General features: G+C 36.3%; 1 protein-coding gene across 1 annotated transcript in view; it reads left to right on the top strand.

Annotated features, from left to right (window-relative positions):
• Positions 1 to 23,754, top strand: part of NUP58 (nucleoporin 58) — a 64,457-nt gene extending 40,703 nt beyond the window's left edge. The window contains exons 12-16 of the mRNA XM_036744299.1: positions 386 to 468; positions 12,198 to 12,399; positions 18,092 to 18,190; positions 20,002 to 20,097; positions 21,591 to 23,754. Of these exons, the coding sequence (XP_036600194.1) occupies positions 386 to 468; positions 12,198 to 12,399; positions 18,092 to 18,190; positions 20,002 to 20,097; positions 21,591 to 21,760 (650 nt within the window). The 3' untranslated portion in view covers positions 21,761 to 23,754. The remainder of the gene's footprint in view (positions 1 to 385; positions 469 to 12,197; positions 12,400 to 18,091; positions 18,191 to 20,001; positions 20,098 to 21,590) is intronic.
• The last annotated feature ends 3,222 nt before the right edge of the window (positions 23,755 to 26,976 follow it).

A 26,976-nucleotide genomic window follows, 5' to 3' on the forward strand; every position in this document is an offset into this window, starting at 1 on the left:
ACTATACTAGGTCAATAAAACACTAGATACCAAAGTAGCTATTTTGGAAATGCTAATTGGAAATTTTCTTTTCAAGGTTTTTGTTTGGATTTGATATAATTTTTCTACTTTGTTAAGTACAATGGATGGGAGAATTTGGTGATAATAAAAGGAAGCTCAGTAACAAATGCGTTATTCTACTAGTTTTACAAATTAGCCTATTCAGGTACTTCTTTGTACATAGTCTGTATGGCATCCTCTCTATTTTTGTTTATGGAAATGTTAATGTGGTTTTCTCCTTACCACATAGTACTAGAATTTTGAACAGTAAAGATAAATTGATCTTATTTCTTCTCATGTTTTTACAATTAGTAAATTTTTTGCTAATATAAATTTTGTCTTATAGATTTGTCAATGGCTATGCAGAAAATTTATCAAACATTTGTAGCTTTAGCTGCACAGCTTCAGTCTATCCATGAAAATGTAAAGGTATGTTTTACTCTGTGGTATGTATTTAATAAATGTGGGGCCCCCTATATAAACCTTGGTTTTAACACCCATACGTGTAATATTGAGAACTGTTTGACTTTATCAGACTAGTTTATATCACAATACTTTCTCATTTTTGTTTAATTAAAAAGAATTTATTTTGATGACCAATTTTGAAGTAAAATGATTGAGCTTAAGAAAGACAGACTTCATTGAATTAAGAAGAGCAATCAAGTACATTTTAAAAAATGTTCTAAATTTTAAAATTGTATTATCTATTTTTGCTGTTCTTTTAAAAAGATTTTTTTTTGCGTTCCAAATTCTTTTTCTCCATCCTGCCCCTCACCCTAACCACAAGAAGGCAAGCAATATGTTAGTTGTACATATGAAATCATGCCAAATATATTTCCATATTATCCGTATCACAAGAAAAATAAAAGTAAAAGAAAATAAGGAAAGCGAAAAAATTATACTTTACTTTGCACTCAGAGTTCATTATTTCTCTTTCTGGAAGTGGGCAGCATTTTTTCATCATGAATCCTTTGGAATTGTCTTGGATCATTGTATTGATCAGAAAAGCTAAGTCTTTCCCAGTTGATGATCCTTAAAATATTGCTGTTACTGTGTACAGTGATCTCCTGGTTCTGCTCACTTTACTTTGTATCAGTTCCTATAGGTTTTCCTAGGTTTTTATAAATTTGACTCAGTTCCCTGTTTATTTGAGGAATAAGGCCATTTTCAGAGAAACTTGCTCTAAAACTTTTTGATGTTACTTCATTGTCTATGGTACCGTTTAGCAAAATCTAATTTCCCTGATTATCTCTTTTAATTAGATCTGTTTTTGCTTTTGTTTGTCGGAGATCAAGATGCCATTTTTACTTCAGCTGAAGCATAAGAGTTTCTGCTCCAGCGCCTTATTTTTAACTCTCTGCATTTTGGGTTCAAGTGTGTCTCCTGTAAACATCATATTATTGAATTCTTGTTTCTAATTCATTTTGGGGGTGAGCTCATCCTATTCACATTCACAGTTATAATTACTCTGTATTTTCCTCCATCTCATTTTCTTCTATTTATCCTTCTCTCTCTCTTTTTATCCTGTTTCTCCTCAGAAGTGTGTTTGCTTGTGACCACTGCTTCCCTTAATCTGCCCTCCCTTTTATCATCCCCCTTCATCTCTACCCCACTGTTATTTCTCTTATCCCATTTCCCTTTTGGGTAAGATAGATTTCTGTACCCCAGTGAGTATGTGTATATTTTCTTCACTCCAGTTCTAATGAGAGTGAGGTTCAAGCATTGCCCTCCACACCCCTCCTTCCATTTTCCCCTAAAAGTAAAGTTCTTCGTTGAATGCCTCAATCATGTGAGAAAATGATTACTATTCTTTCCCTCTCTTCCCCCTTCTCCCCAAACATTCCTCTTTCACACCGCCCCCCTTTTCTTTTGAGACTACCCCAACAAAATCAACTCACATATATATCCTCTTACACATATTCCTAATTTAATGACAAAGTTTTACATCATCCTGCCATATAGGAATGTAAACAGTTTAACCTTATTGAGCCCTTTATTGATTTCTCTTTCATGTTTACCTATTTTTATGCTTCTCTTGAGTCTTGTGTTTGAATATCAGATTTTCTATTTAGCGTTGGTATTTTCATCAGGAATGCTTTGAAAGCCCTCTATTTCATTAAACTTCCATTTTTTTCCCCAGAAAGATTATACTGAGTTTTACTGGGTAGATTATTCTTGATTGGAATCCTAGCCCTTTTGCCTTCTGGGATATCCCATTTGAAGCCTTCTACTCTTTTAATGTTGCTGCTGATAATCTTGGGTGATCCTGATTGTGGTTCCACAATAATTGAATTTTTTCTTTCTGGCTTCTTGCGATTTTTTTCTCCTTGACCTGGGAGCTGTAGAATTTGGCAGTGATATTCCTGGAAGTTTTTGTTTGGGGATCTCTCTTAGGTGGTGATTAGTAGATTCTTTCAATTTCTATTTTATCTTCTGGATCTAAGATATCAAGGCAATATAATGTCTTGAAATTTTTTTTTGATCATGGCTTTCAGGTAGTCCAACAATTCTCACATTGTCTTTTTTCTGTTTTCCAAGTCAGTTGTTTTTATGATGAGATATTTCACATTTTCTTCTATTTTTTCACTCTTTTGAACTTTGTTTTGTTGTTTCTTGATGTCTCATGAAAACATTAGCTTCCACTTGCCCAGTTCTAATTTTTTTAAGGAATTATTTTCTTCAGTGAGCTTTTGTACCTTTTTTTTCCATTTGGCCCATTCTGCCTTTTTTTTTTTTAATTTAGGTACATAAACCATTTTTAATTATAAAAACTAATACAAAATGCTTTAGTTGCTTTTGATTTTATTGAAAAGTTTAGAAAGAACTGTAGTGAACTGACTTAGGAGAGTATTTTCTGCCTTGTTGACATGAGAGATCAGCTTATTAGTACAGCAGTAGTCTTCCAGAGTTTTAATTGCTCTCTACATTCATAAATGAGAAACTGGGGGGAAAAGAAGCTTTAATGGGCTCTACAATAAATTTCATTTTTCCATAACATGAATTTGTCTAGAATTCAGAGGTTCCCAAACTTATTCGAACTACCACTCCCTTTTTAAAAAACTTATTCAGTGCCCCCCTCACCCCGAGTTGCACCTGAGGCTACTATGGCCCTCCATTGATCTTTCCAGTGCCCCCCAGAGGGTCCTATCGCCCACTTTAGGAAGCTAAAAGAACAAACCTAAAACCCTAAAAGAACAAATCCTTTTCTTAAGCGATTTTGTTCTGTGAAGTTTGTATTTAGTCAAAGGGCCACACTTGAGGACCTAGAGGACCACATGTGGCCTCAAGGCTCTAGATTATTTAGGGAAAATTGAAAATTATTATAAGGATCACATGTAACATGTCCAAATGTCTAAGTGTGAAGTTTAGTCTTTTCTCTATTGATAAGTAGATAGTATGAGCATTTTCCAAATTGTGAGTAATTTTGTAGTTTTAAATAAAGCATCTGGGGTCATCATAAAAAACATCAACTGCCATTATGATGGTAATCTGATCACGTATGTCAGAAATTTCTTTTTTAGACCAACTGAAAGGAACTTGAGGATCAGTACACAAGTCATCTTTTAGCCTATACAGTTCTTTAACCTTAACCGTACCACCTCCTGTTGTAGTCAGGTGCTTGTTTAAGGCAGCGTTTTGCTCACAGGTAGCCAGAAGATCTTCATCCATATCTGTGTAGTAAATAGTCCTAGGAATTGTTGCTGTGATGATGCTGGCTATCCCTAGTGCTCAAACATGGTGCAGCTTTTGAACAGGTAACATTGCGATAAGATGTAGGCTGCCAGAAGGAAAGCTCCTCCCCACCTGTTTGCCAGCATCTTCCTGAGGGGAAGGTGTGCTCTATTTTAACCATATTGTAGTAGATGTTTTCTTGCTTGTCTTCGGTGAAATTTTCTGGTCCCTGGCTTAGAATTTTAGGATGTATCTTATTTCTTGATAGTTCTTTTAGTTTTATCTCAGAGAAAAACCTATAGTCTTCTTACCACATCCAAGTCACCATCATTGTCCAATAGAGGTTCTATTCTCATACAAGAGCGAGTTTGAGTTTCATTCTTGTTAAGAAAATCTACACCATTCCTGTTCTTGCCACAGGATTCCTGAATATTTTTCATCATGTACAGTATTTTCTATTTGCATGTCTTTTTGGTTTTTACCCTTAATTTGAATATCTTTCCAAGAATCTTTGTTCTACAGAAGTTTGAATTGTGGCAGAAAAATAGGTTGGCCAACAGCATTCAAATACACCATGAAGTATTCTTTTTTGGGGGGTGTTTAGATGTACATCAGATAGCACAGTGTCACTTTTAAATGTAATTTTATACATATCTTTCCTCTCTTCTGGGCCCACCATTGTGCAATGTTGTTGGAGCATCTTTGTGCCAGAGTTTGGCACAAAATAGGCCTTAGCAGGCATTTGTTAAAAGAGTGCATGAATGAATAAGGGCACTAGGTACTGTGGTGAAGGCAGGTAGGCTGAATAGTGTGAGGGAGGGGTGAGGCATGGGGGTTGGAAGCAGGATTGTGGACACATGGGTATTTAAAGAAACATTCAGACCATCCCCTAAACCCAGTCATCCACCAGCCCAACCATGGCTTCTGCCCTATCCTGCCTTGTGTTCTCCTTTCTTAGTCTGCTTTTTAGGTTCTTTTCTCTGTTGAATTTTTGTACCTTTTTTACTGAGCTGTTAATTTTCTTGCATTACTCATTTCTTTTCCCAATTTTTCCTCTACCTCTCTCATCATTTTAACTCTTCCAGGAATTCTTGTTGGGTTTGTGCCCAATTAGTCTTTTTCTTGGATGCTTTGCTTGTAGCCGTTTTCATGTTGTTATCTTCTGAGTTTGTGTTTTGATCTTCCCTTCCACTGTATTAGCTTTTTATGGTCAAGTTCTTTTTCTATTATTTAGCTCATTTTTCCGGTTTATTTTTTATCTTTGAACTTTATGTTCAAGTTGGACTCTGCTCACCTGGGAGTGGAGAGACACTGTCTCAAGCTTCAGACTTTTTCATGCTGCCATTTTCCAAATTAGTTCTAGAGATCTGCAAGTTTTCATCTGCTTCTAAGGTGATGTGATCCAGGGAGAGGTGCAGTTACTGCTCTCCTAGTCTACCAGGAAGGTCCCCTCTCCCCTGCAGCTACAAGTGCTAGTGCTTCTCTTGGCCCTGGAGTTGTGACCAGGTCCCCTGCTCTCCTGCAGTTGCTCCTTTTTGCCTTGGAACAGGGACCAGGGCCCCAGCTCTCTCTGACTTAACACAAGGTCCACCCTGGAATTGTGACCCAGAACTGCGTATGAGCAATGGAGTTGCCACTCGGCACCAACTGTACCCAGTGCCAGCAAAGAGTACCCGGTAATCTCTTTTTCTGACTGATTATCTGACCTCCTTAATATCTCTGTGCTGAGAGCTCCCAAAGCTGCTGCTGCCACAACTGTTGTGGCCGCCTGCAAGGCCCACCATTGTTGCTGTGTGCGCTGCACTTGTAATCCGGGCTAGTGCCAGTTTAGGTGTCAAAGACCTCTCCTTCTGACTTCCTGTGTTGTGGCTGGAAAAATGGCTCACCCTGACCCTTTGTTGGCTTTGGCACTCTAGAATTTAAATTGAGATATTACTTTTAAGTTGTTTGGAGGAGAAGGTTAGGAGAGGTTCCTACATCTACTCCACCATTTTGTCTCTGCCTCTCAAGCACTTTTAAGCAGATGGGATTTTAGCTATATAAAATTAGAAATCATCTAGTCCAGCCCTTAACCAAATCATGAATCCCATCCATAATGCCAGTGACAAGTCATCCTCCAGGTCATCAGTCTCTGGTTAAATACCTGGTCATTGGTGGTTCATTTCCCTGATTTCCTTTTTAGAAAGTTATATTAGTAAGTTTCTTCATTATATCAAGCTAAACTAGTTAACCTTCACCTAGTGGTTATAGTCTTGACTTTTGGGACTAAGCAGAATAAGTCTAATTGCTCTTCTGTGTGACAGCTATTCATGTCTCCTTTACATTTAGTGTTTTCTCTTTTAGTTTCCTCAGCCAATCCTTTTAAGGTGTGGTCTCAAGTTTTCTTATAATCCTGGTTGCCATCTTTGAACTTCCTCCAGCTTGTCACTTTTCAGTTCAATTGAACAAGCATTCAGTAAATGCCTAGCACTGTGTTATGTGCTGAAGAGACAAAGCCAGAAATGAGAGCTTTTTGAGCTCTTCAAGGAATTTACGCTGTGCTCAATGAACAACTTGTACAAGGATGAATACTTGAATATACAGTGGATAGAATACTGGACCTGGAGTTAGAAAGGCCTGAGTTAAAATCTGGCCTCAGGTCCTGTCTGTGCAACTGTGGGCAGGTTTCTTAAGACCGTTTGCCTTTGTTTCCTCATCCTTAAAAAGCTATGGCTTTAAAAAAAAATTTGGTACCATGAATTTGACAAAATAGTCCAAAAATGGTCTTGTTAAGGACAACATATAGTATAATGATGATCACCTCCCTCAGGATAATTGCTATTATCATTACACTCCTGGCTTATCAAGCTTGATATAAGTAGAGGATGGTTAATAAATGAATGCTTATTGATTGGCTGCCATCTCTATCTTGAGAGAATTGATTAGATTTCTTGTTTAAATCCAGATATACTGTGTCCAGGGCATTCCCCTAGTCAATTAGTTTAGTAGTCCCATCCTTTTAAAAGAGAGTAAAGTTCATGTAATGTAGCTCATTCTTAATGAATGGTGTCTCTGTAATTGCCTCCCCATTTTCCAAGTGTTCACAAACTGGCCCTTTAAGAATCTGTTCGAACATTTTTACTAGCAACAGACCTCAGACTCCTTGGACTACAGTTTGAAGTATCCTCTTGCTACCTTCTTTTTTTTAATTTGCCAATTTCTATCCCTTGGACTTCCATTCACTAAGATTTTCAAAAGCCAGTCCTAATAGCTCACTAATCACACTGGCAAGTTCTTTAAGTGCCCTGATTGTAGTTCATTTGGGCAAGATGATTTGAATTTATAGTGGAGGTGATCTGTGAATTCTTTCATTTGGAATTTCAATTTCTATGATTAGAAGTTCAGACTGTTACCTATTATTTCTTTTACTGTGGTGTTAAGGGTTTTTTTTTTTGTGCTTCTGGGAGACCTATGATCCTTAGATTATCTATATAAATCCTGTCTTTAAGATCCATGTTTTACCTGCATAGTAAGCATATTTTCTTCTGACTTTTTTCTGTCTTTCTAGGTTATTCATCACTTTGGTGTATTCACACTCAATCTGTTGTTATCTCTAGTGTTTCTTTAGTGAGGTTTGCCATTGCTGATTCAGGTTTTTCTATTCTCGTTTTTGCTGTGTAGAATATAAATTCTGCTCTCATTATTCTCATTTTTCTTTTAAACCCACTCAGGAACAGTGTATTGTACTTCCCTGTTCCCCTTAGATTCCACAGAGTCTTCTGTCTCATCAGGTGTTACAGAATTTTCCTTTATTTCTCATAGATGCCTGAACTTGTTTCCTATATTTGGAGGTTATATTTCCTTCTGTTGTTACTAATTTTTCATGTTGATTTATCTGTTTGTGTTCAAGATTTTTGAGATTTCTTCCTGAAATCTTTGGTATTTTGTCTCACCCCCATTTTCCCACACTGGGCAATTCACGGTTCACCAGCCTAGGTCTTGGCCCCAGTTGGCTTTTGGGTAGTCAGAAGTGGCCCCATCTGAATGTTATGCTCTTCCCTAAGGCTTGGTGAAGTGATATACATGCACACACATTCTCATTCTCTCTCTCTCTCTCTCTCTCTCTCTCTCCCTCTCTCCCTCTCTCTCTCTCTCTCTCCCTCTCCCTCTCTCCCTCCCTCCCTCTGCCTCTCTCTCCCCTGCCCCCACTTCAGTTTTCTGGCCGGGCACCAGCAGATAAGAGCCTGCCTCACCCTCCACTCCCACACCAGCAGTTCAGAGCTTTGCAGCCCTGGTACTTCTGGGTTGCAGCCTCTGACTGACTTTTGTACCTAAAGGGATATGGCCAAGCTAGCAATCAAGGCCTGAAGAAACTTCTGCAGCCTGGAGCTGGGGTCTCAACAGCACTGGAAAGAGGAGGAGGGACCAGGGTGTAGGAGTAGGTTTTGATGTAAGCCTTTGTGGTGTCCTTGGATCTGCTAGTGTAGCCTCTAGCAGTCATGTGAGATGTGGGGGAGGAGGAATGCTGAGTGAGCTCAAGGTCAGTGAGCATCAGTTCCTGGGTTTTGGGTTTTTTTTTAATCATCTTTTGCATTCTGGAGCCCTTGACTGTATCACATAATTTCTATTTTTATGGAGGTCTGGGGTCATGGGGATCAGAGAACATGTCTAGTTTGCCATTTTGTTGCTCATTTGACCCAGCAAGCTCATGTTAATACATGATTAAAAAAGAAAGTCAACTTGAATTTATTGTGGGAAACTAAATGTCATCTCCTTCCCTTGGGTTTTATTTCTCATTTTTGTTTTGTGTTTCCTAATCTACAGATCATTCCCTTTGGTAGAGAAAACAGAAGCAAAATGGGGTTGAATAGTTCTTTCTCTTGTCCATTATTTTACAAGTCAGGGCCCTCTTCCTTTTGGAGCTTTCTCTTGTCTTCAGTGTTGATTTTTTTAAGCCCTCTTTTATTGTCTTTAGCATTTATCTTAAAATCTCAGCAGGGTAGTAAAAGAGTGTTGGACTTAGACCCAGAAGACCTGGATTCATATTTCATCTCTGACATTATCTGTATGATCCTGGGCAAGTAATTTAACATTTCTGAGACTATATGCTTCTCAGTTTTGTGGTGAGAAAAGTGTTTTGTAAACCTTAAAGTACTACTTAAATATGAGTTATTATTCTGTATTTTAACCTAACATTTAATCAGTCAACATTTACTAACCACCTACCATGTGCCGGGTACTGTGCTAAGTGCTGGAAATACTAAAAGAGGCAAAAAGACAATCCCTAAGCCCAGGGAGCTTATGATCCAATGAGAGAGAAAACATGCAAACAAACCGAGCTATGTACAGGATTCATAGGAACTAATTAGCAAAAGCAAGGCACTAGAATTGAGGGATTAGGAAAGGCTTCTTGTAAACGATAGGATTTTAATTGGGACTTAAAAGAAGCCAAGGAGGTCAGTAGTTGGAGTGGAAGAGGGAGAGCATTCCAGGGATGGGGGCAAGCCAGGGCCCTCAAGATCAGGATTAGCTGAAGGAATTGAGGGACTTTAACATGGAGAAAAAAATATGGGGACCATGATAACCCATGTTCAGTCAGTCATTAGGCATTTATTATACATTACTATGTGCTGAGTGCCAGGGATACAAAGAACAAATAACAGTTCTTCTCTCAAGTAGCTTACATTCTAATTGGGGAGACAGCCTATAAATAACAAGGTACATACAAAATTATACACAATAGGTGAAGGTGATCTGAAAAGCATTAGTAGCTGAATGGATCAGGAAAGGCCTCCCACAGAGGATGGATTTGGGCTGAGTCATGGAAGAAACTAGGGAAAGGTAAGAAATGGAGATGAGAAGGCAGAGAATCTGGGCATGGGATCAACCAGAGCAAAGCTACGAAACCAGAAGTGTCATGGTTGAAGTACTGCAAATAGTCCAGTAATAGCTGGATCTTGAGGTATTTTGAGAGCTGTCATGTGGTTGGGGTATTAGACATACACTTTGCTACAGGAAGAACTTAGGAGCAATGAGTAGAGTTTTCTAAGAGGCAAATCTAGGCTTAATATTAGGGAAAACTTAGCACTGTTAGTTATCTTAAAATGTAATGGGCTGCTTTGAGAGGTTATAGGTTACCCCTTACTAGAGGTCTTCAAGTGAATGAAAAAACATCAAATGAAAGCTGATGGCCACTTGCTGTCTCTTGTAAAGAGAATTCTCTGAGGCCCTTCCCACTGAGATTCTATGACTGACTTGTTCAAAGTCATACGGGTAGTAAGTTATAGTCTATGGTTTGAACTCAGTCCTGAATCCAAATCTGGTGATCTTCTTGCTACAGTACCAAACATTTTGCCCTGCCCATATCATTGTACTGCTTTAAAACCTTCAGTGGTCTCCTTATTTTTAATAGAATTAAATGTAATTCCATGCCTATTTAACTTGCCTGTGGTCACACAGAGGTAGTAGGAGTTGGTATTTGGACCCAGGACTCTTCACTCTAGCTTATTCACATTGCATCATACTGTGTTTCATAAGAGATGTCAGCACCAATGATGTAGAGCCAACATCCACATGTCACTGGCCACTCACTTAACTGTTTGGGTTGCACCAAAAGTCTGAATAGTGGAGGAGCACTATTTCATGTTCCTCCTTTAGGTTTCACAGTGAGTGAGAGTGGTAGAATTGGAAGATAAAAGGCTTGGTTTAGAATAGAAGTGGAGAGGGAAACAGGGTTTTGGCATGGTGCTTCTGGTTGCTTTGTTTGTGTAAATCTTTATTTGCAGGGGGAAAACTATGTGAGAAAATTTGACAGTTTTTCAGTAGTTATCGTAAAATGACAACCAACTGAAATTTTCATATGAAAATTCTTTAGATTTTTAAGAATGTGGCAGAGTGAGATTCTGTTAGGATGTTTGGTTTGTTCAGCTGGAAATCTAGAATCCTCAAGTTTTGTTTTATTACCTTATCTCCCTACGAGTATCAGAGAATCTCAATTTCAAAAGATCTGATTTGAATAGATTATTTATAATAGTTGGAAACAGATTTGACTTTGTCATTAAGCATTTATTAAGCTTACTCACTGGGTGTCAGGCCCCCTTTTCTCACTGTTCCTTGTTTAATGTTGCACATAGGGTATCTAATTTATTGAAACAAGCTAAGTCACCTTATCCACCTAGGATGCACTGATACTAACAAAGTCAGCAGTTGAAGCAGTTCTCAAAGGGCTAATGATTTCATCAGTGTGTATACTTTCCGTGAATGTAGATCATCTCTCATGCTAGTACCCATATTGTTTAATTTATAAAGACTTGAAGCACTTAGTAACAAATGCTGTTAATCCGAGATGTTTCCAGTTTTATTGACTCCTTTACATAAAAAATGAGGTTTAACTTTATGGTGATTTCTAATGCACCAAAAAAGGAAGTTCATAAAAGATGTGAATATCAGACTTTGTACCTTAGGTCAGTGTCTAGATAATTCCATGCCTTGCTTCTAGGTCCCTGCACTCCTTCCAATTGCCAGCTTAGACAAGGTTCACTTCAGGTAGTTTCACAGGTGTCAGAAAGTTGAAACTGGTAAAGACCTAATGCTCTTTTATTCTTTCAGTAAGAAAGACTGCGTAGCATGATTACTATGAATATGTTTTGCATGACTATATATGTGTAATCTATATGGAATTGCTTGCTGTCTCAGTGGGTAGAGAGGAAGGGAGAGAATTTGGAACTCAAAGTTTTAAAAACATGTTAAAAATTGTTTTTATATATAACTGGGGAAAAATGAAATACTAAATCAAAGCTTAAAAAAGGACTGTGTAGAAAATACTTGAATTGTTCTTACATTTTTACTTCTAAAGGAGATAGAATCCTACTTGATTATACGTTTTATTTACTGATGTTCTTAAAGCAGAAGCCATAATTTACACAATTATTTCTAACAGTATATGGGTAAATACAAGCATAATTTGCTGGGAATTCAACATTTTGCATCTAGTACTTCTGTAGGCATACATTCAAACTTAATTTTCATCTTTTGGATGAAAATTTTTCATTCTGCTCCAAGCAGGAAATCAGGGTCTACCCCATTCCTCTATCAGAAAGTTGACCAGTTGGGAGGGAGTTGCCAGGAAGAGAAGAATGTGTGAAGTAGGATTTAAAACTTATATCTACTTATCTGAAAGCTTAGCTGGATTCTCTTAGATTTTATTTATATAAATGTGATTGTTCTATGCCTGCTCTCACTGTGGCAAAGAGAGATAACTAATGTATAAAATGAATAAAGATAATTTTTTAAAAAGTTGAGAGAGCACACCCTCGTGAACCCTGTTTCCCTTTGCAAAAATGCATCTATAATGACATTACTATCAGTTTAGAAGGAAGGTGGTTAGTGGGTAGTGGCTATGGACTTTAGGATACTTTGTTGGTAATATATTTCACAATTTATATTGCTATCAAATACAATATAGAGCTTTTTGGGAAACTTTTTGTTGTTGTTATTTATCCTTTTAGATGCTCAAAGAACAGTATCTTGGTTATAGAAAAATGTTCCTGGGAGATGCCATGGATGTGTTTGAGGCAAGACGAGCAGAAGCCAAGAAGTGGCAGAGTGCTCCAAGAGTTACTACTGGCCCCACCCCTTTCAGCAACATACCAAATGCAGCAGCCGTTGCGATGGCTGCAACACTCACACAGCAGCAACAGCCTGCTACAGGTCTGAATGCATTCAAGTTATAGCTTATTAGTGTTACAACTACAGTCAGTTTGTGTACATTTTTATATAAGGTCTTACTTTGTGTTAGTACTTAGTTTCTATGAGTAGCTGTTATCTAGAGAAATCTGATCATTGTGACAAAATTATAAAAATATATATGTTAGAAAATGCAGGGTAGACTTAGCAATAATAATAAATCAGTTAGATATTTAATGTTGTCAGTATTCTTAATGGTATTTGCTGAATCACTCAGTACCTTATGGGACTTAATCTTTCGCTATTAAATTTCCCTAAAGAATATACTATTAAATTCTAAAATTGTAATTATGTAGTACGTAACTTCAAGTCAGAAATAAGCAGTCCAGCTACACATTACATTTTCCTATGTAAAGCAGTTGATTCATTTTCATCATACAACATTGTATTTACAACCCTCATGTACTTCCAAATGAAGTTTGCTTTTACTGACGATATGTTAAAGGTCATGCAGGTGTTGTGTGTGTGTTTGTGTTGACTGGAAGGCATATGTACTGACTCACCAAACCAATTTCCGAAGAAGAAATATATTAGACCAGCTTTTGGTCTAGTGCCTTGAAAACGAACAGAAATGATGATGAGAGAAAGGAAAGCTGTGTGTGTGTTGAAATCGCTTAGGTTAGGTCGAACATAGAGATACTTGAATAGAGGAAAACTAAGCTGATTATGAAATAATGGTTGAGAAGGATATAATCAGATTATTTTTAAACCTATTTCTAAGCAAATCTGCATTTTAGGGTCAAAATAAGTTTTGTTACACTTACTCCAACCCTTATTTCTAGTCTATTACTTGCCTACTTTCACAGACTTGTTTTGTCTGTGATTGGCTGCACTAGATTTTGGTATACAGAGAACATGTACTTTATTTAGATAAAGATGATATTTCTCCTTTATCATAGAAATAGATTTTTACAAAATGTAAAAAACTTGAGTTATTTCTTCCACAGCACCTTAGTTTGTTCTGGCATGTATACCAAGAGGTTAGGTCTAACAGTAAGTTAAAATAGAGCAAGAAATCAAAAAAAAAATTTAAGTAAAATCTTGACTGTTCTATGGCCTTTCAATTTATATTTAGCCTCCATGCTAAGAATAACATGAATTAAATGTTTAACACCTGCCCTGTGTAAGGCACTGTGAAAGGTATAGAGATGAATAATGTGATCCCTGCCTTCAATGAGCTTGCAATCTTGTATGTTCTTTGGTGTTTGCTGCTTGGTAGGATTATTATTCTTACTTAACTTCATAAATGAAAATGATACTGCTGAACCCACCATCATTAGAGCACCTTGAATTTTTTCCATCAGTGGTGATGGATTTGCACTGACCCATAGACACTTTCTACTTCCTGATCCCTTTGTGACCAGTGGTATGTGTACATATACACAATAGATGACTGTTACTGATGTATGATCTCTGGTCATGAAACAGAAGAATGCTAATTGGTCCCTACAGAAAGTAAATCCATAACTAGGGAATCATTAACTCTGAGCACTGAGTTAACTAAACTACAGAATTAAAATAGTACTAATTTCTCTCCTACTTAGAGAAGTTTTTGTCAGTTTCTATCCCAGGTAGAAAAACTTGGGAAAAGTGTGAATTATTAAAGTGTCATGCCAAAAATGAATTCCTCTGGTGTAGAAAACCAAGATAAATTGCAATAAGCTGCTCTTTCAGAGGGAGAGTTAAAACTTCTTAATGAGACATAATCTTACCTTGAAAGTTCTTGGGTTTTTCCTCTAGAGTTTTGATTCTTTTCACATATATTAGAGGCTTAAATTAGAGTGCTTGTTAATTACCTTGAGAAACAGTTTTCCCATTTCCCCATATGCTTTGGTTTTAAGATGCTTTCCTTAGGCTTTGGGGGAAATCAACTGTACCTTCTTTTCATCACTGCAGAAACTCTCATCCTATAAGTTTTCTTTATGAAGGATTTTTATGAAGTCTATGGCTTTCCACTTTGAGACAGGCATACCCCCAGCCTTGTCAGCCTTGTCAGTATTAAAGATAAATGGTAATGGAACTCTCTTTTCTAGGATGAGTTTTAACTTAGAGTTGTATGGATGTCAGAGCTGAGCAGCTTTGATAACCAGACTGTATTGTGGTAGAATTTTGCTGTGTCCCCTTCGTTCTTTCCCTCCTGTAGAGGTACTCTGTGCCCATGATGCAGCCATTCTGATGGGCCTCTGCCCAGTGGAAGCTTGAGTGATCTTGGTGTAGTGATTGTCAGTATTAACATTTAGCAGGAACGAGGTTTATGCCTCTCCTGAGTGCATGTACAAAACAGCTCAGCTGGAAACTGAGTTCGTTATTGATTCGTATGCTCTGTTGTACATACTACAGAGGTAACTTATTATTTTGTCCATTATTCTGTGGATCTGTTTTAAAGTGTTTTAAATAAAGGGGAAATATTTCTCTAATACATACCAGTGAAAAGTTTTAAAAATCATCTGTGAGCAGCTAGAGTATTTTTTACTGTTTTCAGATGCTACTACTGACCTGTGCAAGATTTGAGCCAGTTTCTAAGTTGTCAGGTGCTTTTTTGGTTTTTAAGAGTAGACCCACTCCTTGCCCATTTATAATGTAAATATATGGGCACAAAGCTGACTTTTTAGACAACTATCTCTTGCAGGTGGTCCATATGTCTTTCCCAGAGACAGAGGACTCAAATAGATGATCTATTGAGGTCCTTTCTTAGTCTTAGTTTTGATTTTCTTTGTGTAGATATATTTGTAGTTCTTAGGCAAGTGTATCCTGTGGCTGCTATTTTTCTGGAGGCTGAGGAGTACTGAAAATGCCAGATTGCTGCTTGCAAGTTAGCATATGAGAAGAGTTCTTAGATAAGTTAAAGGACAATGGGAAAGGATTCTCAGTTTGCTCCTCAAGAGCTCCCTTAGCCTTTTCATAAATTGATGTATAATAATTAAATGTTTGCAGTATAATTAACTAAATAGAAATGAAGAAAACCTTAACTTATTGAGTGTTTTGTTATTATCATTTGCTTATTTTTAAAGTATTTGATGTTTACATAATATGAGACTTTTTCTCATACTTGGCTGCTGTTCTTAAGGAGAGCTGAGACCATTTTGTTAGGGATTCATATTTTCTAGGTTTGGATATAGGTTTGGAAATCTTAGGCTTAGTGTTAACCAGGAAATCCTAAGTCTTCCATCCAGAAATTTTAGGGGTTTGTGATTTTATTATTATTTATTAACCAAAGGAACATTCCCCATTAAATCAGTAAGTATGAAAAGTTACAACTGGGGAGGGGGGAGTTATATTTGATTTTTTTTTTAAATAGAATTTGCTAACAGTAAAGTAGCATCTTTAGGTGTTTTGACTGATCCTTGAACATCTTAAAGAGGTTTTAAGCACTTGCTTTTTCCTGTAAACCAGCTGTAGAAGGTAGAATTTATTGATAGAAGATAGGAACTATAATGCTAAGCTTGATTGTATTGTGTGTGAATGTTATGTGGTAACTTTGGTGAAATGATCCTGTAAGTAAAGGTTCACTTTGGGCAATCATGATGATGCACTACTCCTTAAATGGTTTTAGTGGAAAGTTTATTTATTAAATTAATAGTCTTTCAGGTCATAACTATTAAGATTTTGAAGTATAGTTTTAGACTTGTTAGAATAACTCTTGTCTGAAGGAGTGTCTCTCTCATCCTGAAAATGAAACCAATTCATGATAGTAGCCAAAGAATGCATTATTTGCTAGTACTTTGGCACAGGACAAAGTTTTCACTATTTGAAAATGATGTACATTTGCCTACTAGATTATAAATGACGTTGCCTTCAGAATTTTATGTTAAAAGTACAAAATGAACTGAAGTATCGTTATCTGTTGTACAGTGGAAAATCTTGTCAGCTTTAGGGATGGATTCTGAGTTTTTTTTCTATAGCTTGACTGTTGGTGTTTAGAATAACAATGTTCTGTTGGTCTTAAAATATACATACAAAACAACAAAAACAGCATGTTATATTTGATAAATATCTTGATTTGGAGGGCTGAGGGATGTGGTGTTTTTATTAATCTTCTTGGTCTTCCACCAGCAGTGCCTCCTATTAATGTGTAACTTGAGGCCTTCCCTTAAACTTGAAGAAACTGGACATATGTTTTCTGCATATTTTGTTCAAATTATGAAATTGTCTTTAGTTTATTTGTACTGTGATTAACAGTTTTTAAAAAGAGCTACTAAGCAGATATTTGAATCTCAAATGGATGTAAAAATTAATTTTTTAACTTATTTAAAAAAAAAAAGTAATAGTGTAAGGGCCCTGGCTGCTATCAGTTATGTTACCTTTTGTTTTATGTTTACAATCTATTTGGAAAATCCAGTTTATCTCATTATTTAGATAGAACAAAGATTCTCAGCTATGGTTACCCATAAGTACTTTATAATTTAACACTACTTTTTGAATACACAAACCTTATTCTGCATTGGACAACTTGAAGACTTTGGTTTCTTTTAAAATTCAAATTTTTAAATGTATGTTTTGCTTTGGTGACACCCACACCCACACTTTCAGATGCACTGATCACTGTGTTTGAAAATGACAAGACAATGAAGATTGTACTGTGCAGAACACCTGTCGAATCATTTTCATAAATCATTTATTAAAATGAGAGATTTTTAGACTTTTGTACTCTGGGTCACTAACACTGTTCAAAGGAGAGGCGGCTAGTTTGTTTCTGTCCTCACCACACTCAGCCTAAACTATAAACTAACAGATGGGAAAGGAGTTTCTAATGAATCTTGATCTGAGATATTTCCAAAATTATGGAGAAAAGTTTCTGAATTGAAATCTTGAATGTATTTATTGAATTGGTCAAGGTACACAGCTGTGCCTTTGTAAATGTTTATTAATCTATCATATTTATTAATCAGGTGATTTGAATAATTTAACTTTATGGAATGGTGTAATGTAGCAGAACTTAACAACAGAACTCGGTTATCACTTTTTGTGAACAAGTTTGAATTGTCATGTTACTGTGTAATTGATTTGCTTTAAAATGAACAATAAATTTAATAAAATAAAACATTGTCTTGTTTTTTATCCATTTATTGTACATATAAAATTTGATCTTTCAAATGCAAAACCATACCAAGTTTTTGGTTTTCACTCTTAGTAAGTAACATGATGGTTTTACAGGGTTATTAGCATTAGTCTTTTTGCTAAAGTAAGATCTGGTACTAAAAGGAATGAAAGTTTCTTTAAGTAAAGAACAAAAACCATGAAATCCTACACTTGATTCACTGTCTAGTTTTGTCAAAAGGTGAGTAAGAGAGTTAAGATAATTTAAGAACTAAACCAATAAGATTTGAATTGATAACACATTAAATATTTTTGTTATTTTGGTGTATAATTTGTTAGATTAGATGGCTTATATTTATATACTTTATAAGTTCCTTTCCATGTGGTAATACTGTCTTAATTTTCTAGTTTTGATTTTAAAATTTTCATCTTAGGTTTATCAGGTGGAAAAGATAAGTTAGATATGGGAAAATTTTTGAGACTCAGGTTTTAAAATTCTTAATGAAATCTGTCTAAAAGCAATTAATGTTCACTCTTACAATAAAGAAACTTAAATCTTGAAAGAGTAAGGCAAGCTTTTTTTCCCCATTTTCTTTTCTTTTTTTTTTTTTTATACCAGGGCCACAGCCATCTCTGGGAGTTAGTTTTGGAACACCATTCGGCTCAGGTATTGGCACTGGCTTGCAATCAAGTGGCTTAGGTTCTTCAAATCTTGGAGGTACACTTTAACTTTTCTAATGTTTCCTTTAACCTTTATATATCTGAACTGATAATAGCAAAAATTTGATAAGAGGATCTTCTGATGTTTCAGAACTTAAAATTAGCTCCAGCAAGAACGATTCTCCAAACTTATTAATGCCTTGTTAGTAGCAGCTTCACAGAGAGCAAATAGAGGGTTATTGAGGTTGTGAAAATTTAATAGAAAAAAGTAAGGGAGGTCAATATAAAGTAAGACTTAAAATTATATTAATTTAATTAGTCTTATAGTGTTAAGGAGCCCTAGCTGGTTTTGGGGTTTGTTTTTTTTTTTTTGTATTAAGCTTTAAAAAAAAATTCTCATTTGTAGAAGAGGTAACATTTTAAGCAATGAAACACATTTTAGTACAGGAAATAAAAATTGAACAACTTACATAAATTAAATGAATTATTAATTTATTTGTACTACACATAGAGTGATTCCTGGTTACCAGCTTTGCAGACTGTCTTTGGCCATTTTTGCATTGTAGCTTGACTTCTGCCCGTGAAGCACAGTTCTTTGTTGTATGCCTGGTTATGCACCTGCATGCTTAAATATTGCAATATAATTTTAATGTTGCCATAAGAAAATCCAGTGTCAAAAAAAACCCGTAATGTATTTCAATACCTTTGGCATAATGAATTGAGAGAGTTGATCATACTGTGAATAAACTATGTTTCTGTATAGCATAGTTCCTTCATGTTATGGTTCGCAAAACAGTTTTTCCTCAGGGAACAAAATTCTAAGTTGAAGCTAATGAAAACACAGGATTATTCTGATTTTGTATCCTGGCCTTTAGCTGTACAAATTAATTTTTAACACTAAGCTTCAGAGTCAATATTTGAATAAAATTCTCTGCTTCAGAAAGTTTTGTGAACGAATAAAAGTTTTTTAAATACTGTAAAAATTTCAAATTATTTGTTCTATAAATTGTTAGATTTGTTGAACAGCTGGTTTTCTTATGTGGTCTTAAAAGGAATCATCTACAATTCCTTGTGCAATTTTATGGTTGGGAAAAAATAAAATTTGGTTTTGCAATTGTGAAAATAGTTTTAATGTATCCATAGAAACACCCCTTTTATATTTTGCATTAGGTCTATTTAAACAGAACAGATGAAAGCTAATTGGATTTCTTGAAGAAATGGGAATTGTAGTACAGACTTCCTATTGGAATTTTTGCATATTGAAAGCAAAATAAAACGGGCTTTTAATATATAAAAATATTTATAAATACTGAATTCCTAATGGTGATATGTGCCATGCTTATGACATAGAGAATCTTCTTTCATGAAGTGAAATAATTTAAAAGAAGGTGATACACTTTTCTGCCTAATAAGATGGAGTTAACCCGTGGGATTCATTAAAAATCTCTAGCCCATTTGATAAAGAAGCTAATGAATAATATGTTCTTGTTTCTGTTCTTGATCAGTTACGTGTTTTTTTATCTAAAATGTGAACAAATTATTAGTATGGATTCTAAACAAGTTCATATTTGCTTAATTGAAAATTAATTTCATTTTTTCCTTATGACATCTTCTAATTAAAGTTCACATGTCTGTGCAGCACTGATTTGAGCAAATGATGACTACTAGATTAGCAGTTCGTATGTACTCATTTCAACAATTCCACCAATACAAATTGCCAAATAAGTTTTGAAATAAGCTTATATTTATTTATATTTACATAATTATACAAGATCATATTTGTAAAACTGACAATTTTAGATTTTGTTTGTTAGCTTTTGACCTGTCTTTTATGTGCCATTGTATGTTTCTCTACCACCCTTCCACTAGGATTTGGAACTAGCTCTGGTTTTGGAAGCAGCACCACAGGGGCCTCCACATTTGGATTTGGAACAACAAATAAACCCTCAGGAAGTCTTAGTGCAGGTTTGTTTGTGTCTGAATTTTAGAAAAATGGAAAATGTAAAGAATTTTGTTTAAAGATATAAATATTGCTTTTATTCCACATATTCAAAAAAGATCACTTTCAGTTTTCACCCTATATTATGGTATACAAAAATGTATCTATATAGATCTTAAGTTTTGTTCTTGACTCTTCTAAATATTTCAGACTTTTCAGACTTCTTAATTTAATTCCCTAATTATGCTCGTCCTTAGTAATAGTAGCTGTAATAATAATAATACCTAGAATTTATGTAGCTAGTTCTTTATTGTTTGCAAAAAGTTTTACATATGTTACCTCCTTTTATCCCCATAACAACCGTGGTATGTAGATATTGTTATTATCCCCATTTTATGGATGAGGAAACTGAAGCTAAAAGAGGTTTAGTGATTTGTCCAGAGTCAAAAAGATGGGAATTCGAACTCTAATCTCCCTGACACTAGGTCTGGGGGTCCTTTATCCATTGTACCACCTACTGGCCTACTTATCTAAGGAGCAGTTCTTTTGGACACTAGTGACCTATTTCATTTGAAAAAGTTTAGCTCAGCTTGACAAATTTATCATGAAATTGCAGCCAAATAATAATATTCACCCATGGAACATTGTAGGGAAGGATTTCTATTCCAAAGATATGACATTTAGCAGTTGAATTTTCCATTTGGCTTTACCTCACATGAAACCATAAGTAGTTCATAAGTCTCTGCCTAAAAGAACAGTATTTCTCTCTATTAACATTTTTGGAATATACATTGTGACAGCCATTAATACAAGACCTCAACTTACATGTCACTTTGAAACAGTTTGATTTGTAACTAATAATCGATGTCATGTGATCTTAAATGTTCGATGTTTGATAAGAAATAGCACACCCCTAAAATAGTTTGTGCTGATACATATTTACTTTGAAAGAAGTTTAGTGTGTGATTGGGTAATGTTTCAAATGTACATGTCCAGCTAGCCTACTAAGCTAGTCGTAATGCTTTTCCCTTTTGAGGGCTGTGAGGATTGCTGTTCTGAAGATGATAGTGGTGGTATGATTAACTCATCTAGAATGTCATGTCATCTTAATTACCCGAAGGTAATTATGTCAAACCAGGCTTGTAAAATTATTTGTCTTTTCAGTTTGCCCCCTTGAAACTAGACATTGTGTGTGGTGGTGGGCTGCTTGGTTGTAGACGGGGAGGTGTATGAGGATTGAATGGTTAAGATAAATCTCACTTCTTTCACACAGAGTCGAAACGGTTATGGTTGGCCTTTTGAAGCAAGGCCCTTGGCCTAGTCTGCATGCTTAATCTCTGGTACTAGAAAGAGTTTTCTTGCCTAATGCCACATGTTAGAAGTTTAGTAGCCTGGGATTACTGAGCTATTTAAATTTCTCTTGATTCTTTCAGATACCAATTGCTTTTTTCCAAGAAATATGTGAAGTTGTTGTTGTGATTTAACTTCTGATATAAATGTTTTCTCCCCTACACGCAAGGCTTTGGCAGCTCAAGTACAACTGGGTTTAACTTCAGCAATCCCGGCATCACAGCATCAGCTGGCCTGACATTCGGGGTGTCCAATCCTGCCTCTGCAGGATTTGGAACAGGAGGACAACTCCTTCAGCTGAAGAAACCGCCAGCTGGAAACAAAAGAGGAAAAAGATAAACATTTGGGTGGGCGGGGCAGTAAAAGCTGCAGCCGCTCTGTTCATTCTATAAATCTATTTTTCTAGAAACTGATGCAGCAATTAAATTGCATCCCAAGAGATTTATAAGGTTTTGATATTTTTCCCTACTCTGAAATTTGAATTGTATCCACACTGGTCATGATGAACAGCTATTTTCTTGTTAATATTAACCCACTTGTGTATTTTTATTATTTTAGTTCCTAGCCTTAGAAATGTTTTGATGATGTCACTGAGAAAACTTGTAAAACCATTAACTTAGCCTAATGTCAGCAGTTTTTGTTAATAAGACCTATTCATAGAAATTGATGCATATTTGTTCCTTGTACATATATAAAGTATATTCTAGTATAGATATGAAAAAGTTCATAATTTCTGTTCTTTGAAAAGGCCTTTTGGAATCTACTGCAGGGCATTTCTGTGAATATGTATGTAAATATATACAGCATAATGCACACATGTGTGTACATATTAAAATATATATTTACACACGTACAAACCTTGCCTCAATGTTATCTCTATCACCTTCTCCATGTTTTTGTCTTCAGAGCCGCACTGCTTGTTAGGATGTTATGTTGCAGTCCATTCCTAACAGATCGTTGCCAGTCTGCTTCATTGCTGAGTTGTCTCTTCCCTCTCCCATTTCAGCCTTCGCTTTCAAAGAGAAGACTCGCAGCATCTGATCCTGTGGCATATGCAAATGGCTTTTAAAACCTTATCTGTTCCTATTTTGATCAGCATCCTGGGTAATAGTGAGGTTTTAAAAGTTTTCTTTCTTTTTTTTCTAAGACTGACCTTCGGGAGAATCTTTAAAATTCTAGACCGTTGGTTTAGGGGCAAAGAACTGTGAAGCCAAAGTTCCTAATTCTATGCAGGTGATGGATGCACTGACTATTACTCTAATGGCAAGTTTTCTAACCATTCCAATATGGAGTTTTTACATAGGGCTACTGACGTCAACACCAAAAGAAGTAGCTTTTTGTCAGCCCTCAGTGTCTTAAGTAACTTCTTAATATGGAATAGAAAAATAGTATGTTTTGAGAGTAAAAATTCATTCTTGCCAGCATCTCTAAACTACCCCTAGTCTTTCTAACACAGGGAACTCCATGTTATAACATGCTAATAATGTCAGTTCACATCTGTGTAGTTAATGTTTCTAAAGTAAAATGGTAGAGGTTGGAGGGGAAAACTTTTTAAGGAGTGAGCTGCCTTATCTAAGATTTATTACAAAAATAATAGTTTCCACCACCAAACATTGAGTTATTTGTCTCGCAAGTACAGGTATCAGATGGAGTGTGAGCATGGAACTTCATTGACAATAATGTACTTTTTTATATAGAAGGGTTTTGTATGTAATGTGCATCAAATCAAATATTTACAGAATCATTTTCAGCAAGGCAATTTTTTTTCTAAAACAAGTGTTGCATATATATATTTTTTCTATTATGATGTCAGTTGCTTTTGATTGTGGCAGTGTTGTCAAGTACCATTTTGTATGTTTGGAATGGTTCTACATACAATGATTGATCTTCATTGAATTGGAATATCTGTTCCTTGATAAATTAAAAAGGGGATATATTTGTTTTTTAGTGCTAAAATGGCTTTCATTTTTGTTACTGAATCTGAGATTAAGGGAGAGGGAGATATAGAAAAAAAGTGATTTGTTTTTTGACTATTGGTCATAATTAAACATTACATTCAAACCAAATTTTTCTTTAAAAGGTATATTGCATTGGGCTGCAAAAAAAAAAAACAAACCAACAATCTGGTTATTTGCATTTCTTTGTTACTGCTTCATTTCTTTTTTAAAAATGTTAAATTTTAAAATGTTGAACCACTGGAATTCTTGTACCATTTGTGAAAATTTTAAATGTGCTGCCATTGTCCACATTTTCTGCACTTCGTCTGCAACCTACCATTGTGTAAACAATAAACTTTATTATTGCATCACCGCATTAAACCCTTATAGCTATCACTTGGCCATTAATATGAAAATTTGCTGGTTGTTCTTAGAATTTTAGCCTCTTTAGTTGGATGGATTGTCTTGATGTGTTTCATTAATTGGTCTGTATTTTGAATCCCCTAGCATCATCTAGGTGGGCTTCTCTTTTGTATCTGTTTGTTGGTTGCTCATAATAAAATGAGCCCCGTGTCAGGCTTTTTTTTTTTTCTGAACATAAGTGTTGCCCTTTTGCTGGAACAAGATAAGTCCCATTACAGTAAATACTACCATAGTGGGCCATGTTTTGCTCTGTGGAGATTCATTTTTAGAACAAGATAGATTTGTTCATTTGTACTTTTTAGTGTGTGCATCTAAGAATGGCATCCTTCAAATAGCATTTCCCAGATCACACAAATGCAGAATTACTTGAAGAAAAATGCCCCTGAGAGTTGAGAATCCCAAGTATATCTTGATCAGGAGGCTCCAGGACTTCCTTCCTCAGTAGCATGTATGCAGCTTCTCTTGGTTCAAGGAGAGAGATTCAGCTAAACCTACCATCATATTGATTTTGATATTTCTTGTTTTGGGAAGTGTGACTGGTAATTGATTTCCTATTCCTATTGCTGCTCTAAAGAGATTTAGTAGCCAGCCCTCATCTCCTATTACATTCTGTATTGGGGAGGTTTGTATCAAGAAGAATAACAGGTTGTTCCTGGCTTATGTGCTTGGCCAACTGGGGGCCCCTTTGGCATGGTGAGCAGACTAAATCTATAATACCCCCATAGGCTGCTAGATTTCCCCTCTATACTAAATGTCAAATGTTTTACATACTGTTATTGAATCAACAGAAGAGAAGCTAGCATTATGGTTCCAAAGGTGATCATTCCCTAGTAGAAGTAATAGAACATTGAGGGGGAGGGGGAATGGACAGATTTTAATATGGTTTGCCCTCCAGGGGTTCTTTGTTTTCTTAGCAAAACCAAAAAAAACCTCAACAAAAAACTTAGTCGTGTGACAAAGAGGTATTTTGTCGTGACCACATGCTAGTTCTAGTTCATGGTTCCAGTTTTGCTTAAACATTTTTCTTTTGCTTTGTGGATTATCCTTTACCTAGAGGCCAACAATATTATGTTAACTTTGCCAGGAATTTTAAAACATTTGGTTGACTTTGAGGGTGCTTTGGTTAGGGATGTAGAACATGTAGATTCAAGGATGGTACCAGACTCTTAATCATATGTGGAAGGTACCTGGGATCTGTCCATAGAAATACCCAGTTAATTTGTTACATATTAGAAGCCAGCTGGAGTCCAGCCATAGGAGTGGATAAAGATGATGATCCACCACCAGCAGAGAAAATTGATATTGAATTCAGCAAAAATGTAAGCCTTATGTCCAAGGCCCTGAGATACAGGGATACATCACGAGAAGTGGCAGTCCCTGGACTCCCCAAGGCAGATATGAGATGTATACAGGTTAATACAAAAAATGTGATAGGGTCAAATTAAATACCCTATACATGAGGGCCCAAAGGCCTAGATCATTGGCTAGAGCACTGAGAAGTCATAACTGATTTGCCAATGTACCTCAGAGGTATAATACTTGAACCCATTCCTGGCTCCAAGGCTTGCTCTATCTGCTATACCAGGCTGCCTCAAAAAAGGCTTGACATTCTACAGTATTCCACACTTGTAGCTTCCCACCTTTGCAAAGAAAGGAAAGGGGAGATGCCTTTTCATATCTTTAATTTGGGTTCAAGCTTGTTCATCATTATGTTTTCATTGGGCTCTTTCTTTTGATTTGTTCTATTTATATTGTCATTTTGTAGATTGTTTCTTCTGGTTCTATTTACTTCACTTTGCATCAGGTCATGAGTATGCATTTCTAAATTAGTTGTTTTTTTATTCCCCCGCTTCGGATTAATTTTACATGTGGGCCTTTCTGTATCTTCCATTCCTTTGCTAATCAATTTTTACTAATCAAATTTAGCCTATCAGTTGTCATGTTTTGCTGATTCTACCTCCATAACATCTCTTAGCTTTTATTAGTTCAACTTAAAATCTCTACACGGATGACTCTCAAATCTCCCAAACCCTAATCTCTCTCCTGAGTGCCAGTTCTCCAGGTCTAGCTGACTGCTAGCCACCTGCACTTGGATGTCCAGTAGGCAGCTCAAACTCATGTCTGAAACAACTCACTATCTTTCGTCACAAACGCTCCCTTGTCTCCATTTTAATTATTTCTGTTAAGAGTGTCAACCATTCTTCCAGTCACCTAGGTTTGAAATCTAGCTGTCATCTTCCACTCTTCACTCTGACAAGACCTCTGTCCTCCCATCCAATCGATTTGGTGTTTAAAGCTCTCCATAAGCTGCCTCTCCTCCCACTTCCAGTCTTCTTACACTGTCTTCCCTTCCTGTGTTCTTCAGTCCAGTGAAACTGGCCGCCTGGCTGTTCCCTGAAAAAGACACTCAATCCGTTGGCTCCAGGCATTTCCTCTGGCTGTCCGCCATGCCTAGAACACTCATCATCTCTGCCTCCTGGCTTCCTTTTAAGTCCCAACTAAAATCGGGTCCTCTAGAGGAAGCCTTTCCCAAGCTTTCTTAATTCTGGTGCCTTCCCTCTGTTAATTATTTGTTTATCTTCCATATAGTTTGCATCTATTTGTTGTTTCCCCCATTTGATTGTGAGCTCCTTGAGGGCAGGCACTGTCTTTTGCCTCTTTCCATGTCAGTGCTTAGCACAGTGCCTGTCACATAGTACGTGCTTAATAAATGTTTATTGACTGACTGTCCCATCTTACTGATTTTACCTCCACAACTTGCCTCACACAGCTGCTACTCCAAGTCCTTATTGTGATAGCCTCCTAATTGGACTCCCTGCCCTTGGCCTCACCTCTCTCTATCCTTCACATAGCTTCCATATGGAAACTCTTACAACTCATTTCTGCTTGTGTTATGTTCCTGTTCAAGAAACAGGTCAGTGTCTCACTACCTACCTCTAGGACAAAATACAAACTCCTCTATTTGTCATTTATAACCTTTCACAATCTGGTTCCAACCTATCTGGGAAACCAGGCTGATTACAAATAATTCTTATGCCCTTCAGATTCCAGCCAAACTCACCTACTTGTTCCCAGATGTGCCATTGCTCCTCTCACATATGTTCTTGTAGAAGATGCCTGTCCCTCATGACTAGAATGTTCTTCCTCCATAACTCTTGACTCTTGGACCCTCTAATGTCCTGCATGCAAGTCTTG

This window comes from Trichosurus vulpecula, chromosome 2 (assembly GCF_011100635.1).
Source record: "Trichosurus vulpecula isolate mTriVul1 chromosome 2, mTriVul1.pri, whole genome shotgun sequence".
NCBI classification, from domain to species: Eukaryota; Metazoa; Chordata; class Mammalia; order Diprotodontia; family Phalangeridae; genus Trichosurus; species Trichosurus vulpecula.